This window comes from Lathamus discolor, chromosome 4 (genome assembly GCF_037157495.1).
Source record: "Lathamus discolor isolate bLatDis1 chromosome 4, bLatDis1.hap1, whole genome shotgun sequence".
In the NCBI taxonomy this organism is placed as follows: Eukaryota; Metazoa; Chordata; class Aves; order Psittaciformes; family Psittacidae; genus Lathamus; species Lathamus discolor.
In genome coordinates, this window is record NC_088887.1 from 84827759 (window position 1) to 84840503 (window position 12745).

General features: G+C 41.9%; 1 protein-coding gene across 9 annotated transcripts in view; it reads left to right on the forward strand.

The window, feature by feature from the left end:
* The window catches only part of KLF12 (KLF transcription factor 12), a 253362-nt gene that overhangs the window by 222125 nt on the left and 18492 nt on the right, over positions 1-12745 (forward strand). For 7 of the 9 annotated variants that reach the window (XM_065678112.1, XM_065678111.1, XM_065678116.1 and 4 more), the window contains one exon: positions 4181-4338. In XM_065678112.1, the coding sequence (XP_065534184.1) occupies positions 4181-4338 (158 nt within the window). Of the gene's footprint in view, positions 1-4180; positions 4339-5479; positions 5548-12745 lie in introns of all 9 variants that reach the window. The other 2 variants (XM_065678118.1, XM_065678119.1) reach the window with 1 other exon arrangement.

Below are 12745 nucleotides of genomic sequence, written 5' to 3' on the forward strand. Positions count from 1 at the left end.
TTCCATGGAAGTTGTGGCATTGGTGATAATCACAGCTAGTTGACATTGAAGGTTGTTACGACACTTCCCTAACCCCTTGACCACAGTTTCACATCCTCTCCCATGTGTCAGCAGGTGCTTGGCAGACTTCACTATTTAGGGAATGAAACCAGCAAAAGGAAGCAAGCTGCTTGAGTTTGGTTTTTTTGGGGCAGAGGTGAGTTTTTGTCAGTGTGAGTCCCAACTAGGGAGGAAGGTAATGCAGTCTGAATGCTGTAGAGATGTATGGTATGGTGAAGGGGCCTTGGGACACATGCTGGTCTGTGCCTGTTGGCTATGTGTCAATGTGTTTTCCATGAAGTCTTTTGCAAGGCAGGCAGGAGACATAGCCACACAGTCTGAGCTCGTAGCAGAGGGACCAAGGAAGAGTAAAGGCAGCAATCACAGGGATGAGAATGCGACATCAGCCAGCTCTTCTCTGGCTTGGTGGGAGACCATCAGCAGCAGGAGGCTCATACTTTGGTGGACGAAGGTAACACTACTTGTTTGCCACAGGGTGAAAGCACATGAGCAGGCTGCTGATTGAGAGAAGCTAGTGTGCAGTGATTTGTCACCGCGTACATGGCGTGTTGTTGGTGTATTGTAGCATTGAAGACAGTTCAAGGCTTTAGTAAACACATGTCCTCCCCAGGCAGTTCTGCTCTATATATTGCTCAGAAAACATAGGACTGGTATAAAAATACCTGCTATGTGTGTTTTTAGCACTGTTACTGAGTATGCCGGGGGCCTTTCACAGGCTGTATGTAGAACAGAGGAGAAACTTGTAGGAGGCTGTGGGCAGCATTCATAGAAAGAAAAATTAATCCTGCATTACCAGAGTTATAATCCCTGTTGCATGCAGCGCAGATAACGTTCAGCAGAACTTGATGGCCATCTACTGGTGAAGCCCCAGTCTTTGTTTTACTTTGCAGACACTTATTTTTTGGTCAGAGACAAGTGCCTGGCCATGTGTGAGTTGCAAAGGTGCATGTTTTCACTTGTAGCTGGAAATAACACAGCTGAAGTTCTGTAAATCACCCTAAATGCTTACACTGGTTTCATTCATTTCACCCTGTGAACAGTACTCACTACAGATGTTGCAGCTGCTTCTGGAGGCAACCAGCAGTCTCCTATGATTTCTGTTAGTATAACAGCTTCTGCCTTAACATAGAAATTACACTGGTTTTAGAAATAATGAACTGCAAATAAATAAAGCTGACAGGCCAGGACCATTTTTTTCTTTGTTAATCTCTCAAACTTGATGTGTCAGCAGTAATTTGATACATCCTGCAGTTTCTCTGGGGTGTTACCTGTAGTATCAGTCCTCTTGCTAAACCCCACCTTAAGCCTTAAAGGCTCCCTGAGTTCTTGGCCGATAACAGGAGCACTGGTAGCTCCTCATCTGGCCATCGTGGCAGCTCTCAGCTGCTGCTGTGTTTCCAGGTCTTCAATCTGGGTAGACGGTGAGGGCCACTTGGAATAAAGGGAGGCTGCTATGGTATGGTTTGTGTGGTTGCCTGGGGTTTTTTCAGTTACTTATTTTACATGGTTTTAAACCACATGTGAGTCTCTTCTGCTGGCTGGTTTGTCATATAGCCTGCACTGCTGTGAAGGGAAGGCATGCAGTTGCATTTTCTGGTTCCAGCTCACAGTACCCCCCTCCTCAGCACACTGAGCAAGTGATGCCTGTGAATCACTCAGGGTTGATGGCAATGCACATCATCTTCTGTGGCTTATTCGGTTATTTTCCATGGCATGGCATAGATACGATGCTTTTAGAGGGAGCAATCCAGATAAAAAGCAGCAGCGCTGATCATGTGCCACCTTCTTGGCACTGCTTTATGCCACTCTCTCCTGTATAAATTCCTGGGAAAGCACAGAGCAGTTCCCAGCAATGAGGTCACCTTCTTGTACGTGACAAAGAGCTTTTTACAAGGTGCTGACTCTTCTCAAGCTTCATTTTGTCTCGGGGCTGGGAATTACAGCAGCATTACAAGCTTGATCCTCCTCCCATGTAAACGAGCTGTACCATCCAGGATCTGAACACCCTGTTACGAAATAGGCTTTTAAGACAGCTCGTAAATCACATGTAAGAAAAATTATGCACAAATACTTATTTTTAAACATAAGGATTTTTCTGGTCTAGAACCCTGGATTTTGTGCCTTCAGTATTAAGCTTTAAGATTTGATTTACATGTTGGCTTTTTATTTTAGATGTTTAAAGAAGAGGCTAGAGTAGCAAGACCATTCTCAGTGAATCATCTAACCCAAGACTCTTATTTGCCCAGATGCTTAAATTACTAAGCCATTTCTGTGACAGCTAAACATATCTGTATTCCTGTCACATAGTTAAAGTGCTGATGTGTCTTACTCTCTTGGGGACTACTTTTTGCTAGTTAATGTTAATAATGTCCATTTCTTTCTCCACTTCAGAAATTCCTCTCACACCCATTAACACACATCGTTATTAGAGACAAAAATAATTAATCTGGAAAATCTCTTTGCCTGAAGGTGGAATCAGAATATAAAGAGTGTTAAGAGAGGGCTGTCAGAAAGAGGATACTCAATTTTTTTCTAAAATAATGCTTTAAATTAGGGTCGTACTGTAAAAATATTTAAACAGAAAGAAAAATGCATGATTTCAAGTGACATTAGTTCAAGGCTTAAAGATTTGTATGCAGAGAATTGGATCATCAGTCAAATCGTATGCAAGTCAAATGGTGCAAGATGCTTTATGCAAAGTTTTAACCCAGTTTAAATAGTCCTCAGCAAATTCTGGAGATGTCTTTAAGTGCAGTTTATGCCAAAACAGCTATAGCAGCAGCAGCTATTGTAACAGAAGGTTGCAGACTGGTGTTGACACAGGAGCTTCTCAGCAGATGCATTGACACTGGTGCTTCTTTCAAATGCCTTTCTTAGTATCTCAGCTTTCCCCAAGCTTTGTGCTTACTTCTTTCTGTGATCACTTTCTTTTCCTCCCATTCATTTTCATTTGACAGTCACAAATTCTTTCAGGAGATCTGGGAACTTTCATCTGAAGAGTTTAAAAGAGCTAGCTGACTGATGAATCTCTAGATCATTTACCATGAATGTCAATAAACCCAACAATGTGGGGGAAGCCCCAGAAACTTGATGAAGGCCAGTGTTGTTCCAGCGCTTAAAGTAGCTAAACAGGCTAGTATAACTGTAGGTGAACGTGACTGCTGTGCAGTATAACCATGATGGGGTTGATAAGGAGATCGATTAATAATGATTTATAGCTGCGTAATGTAATTCATGGAAGTCAGTGAGGGTTTGGATCTTGGCATACTGGCTTGGTAACAGTTTATGACACAAGTTTATGTAACCAAGGCAAGTACACTGTTGTAGCAGGCTTCCTTCAGGTATCAGACTTGGTACACACAGTAGTTAGAAACTTAAGCAACATGACTTCAACATTATATTTTTAAATGCTTAAAATTGTGATAACTGATAGGCTTTAAGACATCACTGTAAATGGAGCATCTTTGATGAGCATTCATGTTTCTGTGGAGATTGTCCTTTGGCCCCGTGCTAATAAACTTTTTATTTATCAGTTGTCTGAAAGGAAATAAAATTCATTGGCTTGCAGGTGATAGAATGAGAATTGTTAAATAAGGAAATGGAATGAGGGGTGATCTAGATCTGTTGGCAATCTGTATGCAAGCAAATAACAGGTGTTTGGCCAAATGTGAGGATCTGTGGTCCAGAGCTGGGTACTGGAAACACTTTTTCACAAAAAGTTTCTGGATTTTTATCTATTTAAACCTGTCAAAAAGGAATTATGGAGGCTATATATAACGATGTTTAGAAAGCATGGTTCAGTGAGCTTGGATCTGGACACATACAAAATAGAAAACAAGTTCAAGATTAAGTCGGGCTACTTCACTACTGGAGTAGTATTTCAAGCATCGTGACGTTTTCTCAACAATAAGTGCATCTAAATCAAGACTTGAATTATTGCATATGCTCTAGTTCAAGCACAAATTGTATCGAATATGTGCTGTGGACTACGTGGTAGAAAAAGAAAACGTTCATTATGAGGGTCACTTCTGGCACAGTGATATGTTACATCTGATCTTCTGGGACACAAGATATGCACCACGCTCTTGCTTCATTGTTTTGTTTCTGTTCTGGTTTTTAGTTCAATTTCACCATTCAGTATTGAGAGCACAAGGCGTCAGAGGAGGTCTGAGTCTCCAGACTCCAGGAAGCGGCGCATCCATCGGTGTGACTTCGAGGGATGCAACAAAGTATACACAAAAAGTTCCCACCTGAAGGCTCACCGGAGGACGCACACAGGTAAGACTTTGCTGTCACTGTGTACCATGGTTAAGACAAGCAGATTCCTTTCTGACTAATTTAGGACCTATTGAACTCATCATTTTACACTGAGAGCCAAAGGCGTGTACCTGAATAACAGAGATGTCCATTCTGGTACAGATCAAGAGAGTGCTTTTGAATTGAACTTCCCTGTCATCCCCACTTCTCAGGACAAGAGCAACGTCAGCACAAACCGGACTCCTTTCAGATGAAACTAAAAAGAAAAGTGGCCTTCAGTGACACACCTACTTTGCTTCAACAAACAATGGGTGGTGATTGCTAGGGAGCAACCAGAACTAGTCCAAAGAAAACCCTCAAGAAGAGCATACAGTGTGGACATAGTTCTTCTGCACCATTGTTTTTTTCACTCTAAAGACCTACTCCTATTGAGCTGCTGCTTGCTTATATAGCTGTAGCCCTTGAATGTTAAGTGCCACTAAATGTCTTCAATTCAAATGTAAACTTGAATACCTCAGTATTCTTTTCTGGAGGCTGCAGAGGCACCTACCACATACTGCAGAAGGAAGTCAGACACTTTATGAGAATAGGTTGCACTAGGTCCCTACAACAGAGGTGCAGGAGAGGTGCCTACATGAGCTGGGTCCCATTCAGTGATGGTAATACTTAACACTGAATGAATACCTGATGTCCTTATTAACTTTAAGGGTTGTTACTAGTCTACATGACAGGCATGTAAGGGTAGCTGAAGCAATGATGTGTAATTATTGTAATTTTATTGTGTATGAATTCAGGAGCAGTGATTTGAAGTCATTAAGAACAATTTAAGAGGGCATTGCTCAGATGGCTAGAAAGGCAGTAGACAGAACACTCCGAGCCCCAGTGCTGTTCCTTACTCTGCTACTAATTTGCTTAAATTAAATTTATTGATCTCTCTACTCTTAATGTTCTTCAGCATTCTAGTAGCTCCTTGGAGAAAAGATTGTATTTGTCCAGCATGTAGCCCAGTGTTGTTCTCTGCTGAGAATCTGCTGGCACTTGCTGTGGTGTGATGTACTCTAAAGAGTATGAGATATTGTTTTAAAAAACTCAGTGATGGCTTCTCCATTTCAAGTGAAGCCATTTCTCCATCATTCTTTCCAATATGTCTTTTGGTTGGTAGGACTTTTGTTGAGACGAATGCTGAACAAGGCTCATCTTAATACCCCCTACTAAATCAATTTCTGTAAGGTAAGAGTTCCTTCCTTAAACAGCAGAAATGTTCTGGCGATCTGGGAATTTCATTACATTTCCCTTCAGGCCAATTATTCTAGTCTCTTCATGCCTTCCCGTTAATGCTTGTACCTTCTTCTCTCTCCTGATTTATCATGTCTTGTCTTAATTCTTTTTCCTTCTTCCTTTCTTTTCCCCGTCTTCAGTGTCGTCTTCAATCCCTTACCCTTCCAATGTATTTCATATGCCCTACCCTTTTACCTCGTTTTCTGTCATTCCTGTTTCACTTCTTTTATCCCAGTCTAACCCTGCTCTGTCCCTTTCCTTCCCCCTTCCCTGATTTCTAGGTGATCTTCCTATTCTTGCCTGTGTCATCCTTTGAGCATTATATGGCTGTAGCAGATTAGAAGGCAGAGAGCCCAGCAAAGGCATGAAAACAGTAGACTGTTTGGTTTGAACCAAAAATACTACTATGTATTTATGTCACGGGGAAGTCACTATTTTCTAGCATGCAAGACCAGTGACCAGCCCAGGACTATAAGCAAACATCGTGTTAAGGAGCTGAGTTACAAAACTAGATGTGAACAACCTCGGAAAAGTCACACCCAAGTTAGCGCAGAAATACAGAAGGCTCTTCTCTGCTGTGACTTTTTAAAACACCAAGAATCTCATTTGTTAATTCATTAGTGATCTTATGGCAGACCAGAACTTGCAAGTAATGCACCCAGATCAGTGTTAGATCATGTGCACCTCTGAATCTCAGGCTGTACACTTAGGGTGTTCAAAACTAGGCACTGAAGGCTTGAAATGATGTTGATAATTACAGTTTTTGCAGCTGTAACTCTCCAGCAGCATGAAGGGAGTTTCTGTACCTGCCATAATCATAGGATCCATCTCCCCAACCTTGGTTCCCTGGCAGCTGGGTGTCTAGGCTATGCTATCTGTCTGGGATCTCTGGGTAGTCAGAGAAGAAGGATTGGCACCTCTGGGGCACGTTATTCCCTCTTCAGGTAGGCCCAGGGGATTGGCTTGCAAAGGTGCTCTTCTTTCACTGCTGAATAGAGAGGAAGACCAGATACCTACCAGGCTGTTAGCTGGCTGCAACAAATCTCCACCCCAAAAGGCATCTGCCTGAAATATTTTGCAGTCATTTTGGATGTTGGTATATTCCTTCAGGGAGAAAAGACAAATAACATTAAATAAAAAACTTCATTAAATGGTCATTTGTTAACTGCTTTATATTGCCATGTCTTCATGCCTGCAGCTAGTAAAGTATAGTCTAGAGAGAGGGTGAGCACTGAATTTAGCCGGTGGAACCAGTGAGAAAATCTGTATCATGAGGTTAAAATTAAACGTGTTTTACAGAACACTTCTCAAGTCTTGGTAAGAAGTTGGTGGATTCAGACTTACATTTAGTACCATGAGCATACTCTTATGTATTAATCTCATCTTACTTTTTTTTATCTTGCCCTTTACTTTTGCTTCAGGCAAAAGAAGTTAATTACTCACTTATGACCCACAGTAATTAGTGCCATTTTGGATAAGTATAAATGAAGTATGACAGCTATGCACGCATAGGGTGAGCAAGTTTCAGTAGGAAGCTTTCTGAGAAAAGATCACAGAAACTCAGTATTGTGTAATACAGAGTATTTTATTTTAGGCAGGCTGATCTTGCTGGCAATTGTTTACCGAAGCAAAATGTGTTTGAGAACTTCTCTTCTTGCTGTTTACTATATGTGCATAGCCACTAAGCCATTCACAGTTGTTTGGATACAGGAGGAAAAATAATCACAGAATCATAGAATGGTTAGAGTTGAAAGGGGCTTAAAGCTCATCTCGTTCCAACCCCCCTGCCATGGGCAGGGACACCTTCCACTAGACCAGGTTGCACAAAGCCCCATCCAACACTGAACACTCCCAGGGATGGGGCAGCCACAGCTTCTGTGGGCAACCAGTGCCAGTGTCTCACCACCCTCACAATGAAGAATTTCTTCCTAATGTCTAATCTATATCTGTCTTCTTTCAGTTCAGAGCCATTCCCCCTTGCCTACATGTCCTTGTAAAAAGTCCTACTCCAGATTTCTTGCAGGCCCCGTTTTGGTAGTGGAAGGCTGCTATAAGGTCTCCCTGGAGCCTTCTCTTCTTCAGGCTGAACAATCCCAACTCTTTCAGCCTGTCTCCATAGGAGAAGTGCTCCAGCCCTCTAATCATCTTTGTCTCATGAGAGCAGATTAGATACGGAGAATCATCTTGACCTGCTGATCTCGCTTCTTCTGATGCGGCCCAGGATATGGTTGGCTTTCTGGGCTGGGAACACACACTGCCAGCTCATACTCAGCTTCTCATCAACTGACACTCCCCAGTCCTCCGCAGGGCTGCTCTCAATCCAGTCTGCCCCCAGCTTGGTATTTTGCTTTTTATTTTTTAAACAAGTAGTATTTTGACGGGATGAATAACTTGGTTGGTTGGAAGGTATATACTTTTTTATTATTAATTAAAAATGGAAACAAAATATTATAGAAGGTTAACTTTTCATTCTCTTTGAGTAACTCCTAGTTTTTCTTAAGTATGCTGTGCCCTGGCTCCCCAATACTTCTCACTGGTATCCTTGAAACTTAATGTACTGGTGTGGGCATGGAGTCCACTGGGGGGCGAGCTTGAATTACATATAGCTTCTCCAACTAGAACTGCAAGTGAAACCTGTACTCCTTAGAGCAGTTCATAAATCACAAGCATCGGTATTAAATTTCTCTTTCTAGTATCAGCTTCTTGTTGTTGTTTTGCCAAATCATCAGATAAAGCTATCGGGAGGTATCGGGTGTGATGGAGAGCCTTCGGGGCTTGCAGGCAACCTCGCAGCTCAGGTTTATCTACTCTTTCCGCAAGGAGAATCTGTGAGAAATTGGCTCACTGGAGTTGTGTTGAGTTAGTTTCTGCTTCGGTGAACTTAAAGAACATTACTAATGTGTGACTACAAATGAGTAATCTTGAAACATGGGAAAACCAGCAACCCTGGGTTGCATTGTTGGTCTCCATATGTCTGCATTGTGCTCGGCACAGGTGCTTGGTGTCAGCCCCAGGAATGGGGAGAGCTGTAACTGATGTTCCCTGTGAAGTCTGTGCCCCTGCAGTCTTGGTGGGACTCACCTTCTTCAGTTTGCTGCTTTCACTTTGAAGATGGAGAGGGAAACAAGCATAGTGTTATTTTATAATATGTAATGGCTATTTCAGGCCTTTTAGGTAGTATTAAAGTTGCCATTGACACTTTCAGCAGGACAGCTGCTCATTGCAGACTAATACTGGTTCCTTCCACTGTGTTTCATTTTTGTTCCCCATAAAAATTTCATTCTGAAAGTACTTAACTTTATATTAATGAATTGCTATTTCCTGTTCTGTTAGCCCTGGTTTGTGAAAGATCCAAAGATCTCCGTTCCATCTGAAATGATGGAAACTGATATATCAAATCAAAAAGTCAGATCATGCCTTCTCTTGAGAGGCTGATACAGGTTATAAAAAATAGACTAACAATTGATCTGTGAAGTTGGTGAAACTGGAAATCATGGGTCTGTAAAAACTGAAAAATGCATTAAATCTATTACTTTGGCAAAAAGCAGGCAGATATTTTCATGCCATAAAATCGAAGACATACATCTTGTCCTCCTCTCTAGTTGGCTGGACATTCCTGAAATGTCAATGTGAAGCTGCAAAGCAGTCAAAAATGTTTGCAGTTTCCCTGCAGAATTTCACTTGTCATTATTTTTCAGTCAGCTGTAACTATAATGGAAATAGGTTTGTAAGCCAGACAGTAGGACAAAGCTGATACCGTTTATCAAGTTGAATGCAAGGTATTTAAGTTTCTGGTGAAATAATACATTTCATTATAACCTCAATCAGCATAATAGGTGTAGATAAAGTGTGTGTATGGAAAGAGGAGAGAACAGAGTGGCAGAAGAGGGAAAAAAGAGAACGAGCGTCCAGAACCCTTTGGGCTACTTTCTGTAACAGCACAAAGGAGACATTAGGAAGTGAAAACATCTTTGGGATAGGTAACAGTGATCAAATGAAAACCAGACAAACCCTTTTTTATTAATACTGATTTCAGGTCCCTTGTTTTAATGCATTAAAAAAATAAAAGCATCATTGTCGAAAGATGGCAGGTTCTGGCTGCCAACAGAGACACTGCAGAGACCCAGTGGCTGCTGGCTGTGGGTGATGTCCCTGGGCGCACATCTTATGGTACAACTGGTCATGGACAAACTGTGCCAATGCCTGAACATGTGGCTAAAAACTACTTTCACTTTTCATCCACAGGCTACTTAGTCTGCAAATCCAAGTGTGTGATATTCTGTTTAAGCTGAGTGGCGATCCTACTGGTACCAAAGCTAACCTTTGCATACCATGATCAGGTTTTCATAGACATCATCTGTCTCCTCTTCAACAGGGAGAGCATGTAAATTTGAGGTGTATGATGTAAATTGAAGAGGCAAATTATGCTGTCTGTTAGGAGCCCTGGTAAAGACCACAGAGACTTGAAACATGGAGGGGATTTAAAGATCTTTTTTCTAAGTATACAGAGTACATTGGGTGGTCTGAATGTGCCCCATAGGGGTGCTGAGCGTGGGGACTGTGACCTGAGAAATCTAACTAACTACAGGGGCAATTAAAGGGAAATCTGATTCGTCTTGGATTTCACATCTGAAGTTCCTCACAGCTAAATCCATTTCTAGCTCATTGGCGTTACCAATATCATATGGAGAAGCCTAGGGAGTTTAAAACACTGCATGAATCATCCTGAAGAAGTCCATAAAGAAAGAGATGCCTGCTTTAAGGTTATGTGGGACATAATTTTACAGCATCTGCTACAGAAGAGATTGCTTCCCGTCTCGCACTTCCGTAGGATTTTCTTTTACTGTAGGAGTAATCAGTTTCCTGTATTTCTGTGCAACCTTATTTCAGTAATTGGTTACAAATCTCTGGAACATGGCAGAGTGGTTTTTCTGGGGTCAATGGCAACAAAAGCCTGGACTTTCCAGTTGGTGTGAAGTGGGAATAGATTTAGTCCATGAGTGTTGGCATCATAAAGCCACCACCATGGGCTTGTTTCTGCCTTGGAGGAGTGGAAGAGGGCAAGGGCTGTAACCAGAGCACCTTCTGTGGGACTCAGATACTGGACTGCAACTGCTGGTTTCCATCTGTGGGCCCCAGCCAGCGCCAGGTCTGAATCACTCTTCTCAGTGCTACTGCTTCAGAGGATGCGACTGCTTTGTTAGGCACCTAGACACAGGCGAATGTAGCCCCCAGGCCAAGTGAATATTTTTGTGTTTGGTGCTTTGTCCTTGATCGACACCTATATCATTCCTGAGAGATGAGAGCAAATACCTTTGCCACAGACGTAATGAAGCCTATTCGTCAGTGTCAGGTGGTCTTCAGCAGCATTATATGGAGGCAGTAAACATCACAGATGTACAGTTTTGTACCTGAGAAAATGACAGCATTTCCTCCACAAAATGTTCCTTTGTAGCTGGGTTGAGACACCACCATAGAAGAGTGAGGGCTAGTCGGTACATGGGTGTTCTATTTAGTCTGTGCTTTTTCAAACATTGCATTCCTCTCACTCACTGTTGCTCCATATATTATTTTAATACAAAAGGGCCCCTGTCATTACTCTTTGTTCACATTTTCCTTTGAGCAAGTTGAGCAGACTTAAAAAGTTAGAACCACCAAAAAAGTAATTTTTTGCTCTGTAGGTTTTAAAACTCCATTAATTACCAGTTGTTTTCATAAGGTCTGTTAATGCCTTTTGCTACCTGTAAGTTCCAGAGAGATATTTACAGGTTTGTAATCCCTTCTTTAGGTAAATACTGTGAGGAAGCAACATTTTCTAAATAATCCTTCTGGATTTGACTTGAACTGTGTAGGTTTTTGGCCTACTTTAAAACGAATGCCTCTTTGTCACCTGCCCTACACATTTGCTTTTCAAAAGCCCAGCTTTTCTTTCTCAGGTCCTATGTGCTTCCTAGGTCCTTATCCCAGAGCTCACCCTCCTCCACATAAATCTGTTGGATGAAAAAAGCTGCAACAGCAGGTTCACATGCTGTTCCAGAAATGGGGAATTTAAATAAACAAAGCCAATTTTTAAATTAATTTGCTTTAAGTAAAATAGGAGGTTCTATTTGTATTGGGTGATGCTTTTATTTTTTAAGAAATACTTTCTTTTAGTGTTTTAAGTTTACTGCCAGTTTCAATAAACAGGAGAGTTTTCCTATGTAGAAACCATACATTTCATGGAAGTTTTCACTTCTGGCTTTTCTGTTCTTTCTTTATGAAGTTTCTATTTAGAAGATAAACAGATTATTTCAGAAACGGGGCTGCTGAAGCCTCAGATGAAGCCCCCGCCGAAGCCTCAGCCTATTCCCATTGATGTGGCGGGATTCACATTTCAGGACAGAAGTATATTTAAAAGCAGAAGTCTAATGGTGCAGTAAGTACCAGGGTATGCAGGCAGGCTCACCAATGCCACCACAGCCTAGTAAAGAGATGTAGAAATGGGAAGCTCTGGGTGTAGTGAGATAGTTATCTGAGTCCAGCTACTTTCAGGCAGGTGTCCATACCACAGGGAGCTTGTACATCCAGTTCTCTTCCAGTAGTCGCTCTGTGGAAAGTTAAATGATTTCATTTCTGGCGCATTTTGTGAGCTCTGAATTCACCTTACACACGGGGAGTCATTCCTCTGCATTGTAGGTCTGATGCTGTGCCGATATGGAAGAGTGCCCATGTGGTTATTCCAAGGAACTTTGATGGGAAAGCAAGTCTAATTGCATCTGTGATTACTTTCAGTCTCTAGGTTATGAAAAATACTTCCAACAGTGCCCCTTGACTTTGTAAATACGGGGTGCATATGTGTTTTGTCTGTGTGTGGCACAAGGGAATAATGATAATTTCATTATGCAGAATAGAGTTTTCTCTAAGCAAACCATTTAGTACTTAATATTCTACCTCCAAAGAAATGCAGTTCATCTAAGGTCTCCGGCACGATTGTGGTCTGCCATGTGTAGCCCTGCAGTGGCATGAAGGCGAGAAAGACCTCTTTACTGTTCCCTCCAAAACGCTTTCCCAGATGTTGCACCCAGAGCTGGAGGAGTAAATACACAGTACAGGGTTTCCACGGATGTTAACTCTTGCAGCCCGCTCAGTCCCCAGCAGAGGGAACAGGGTA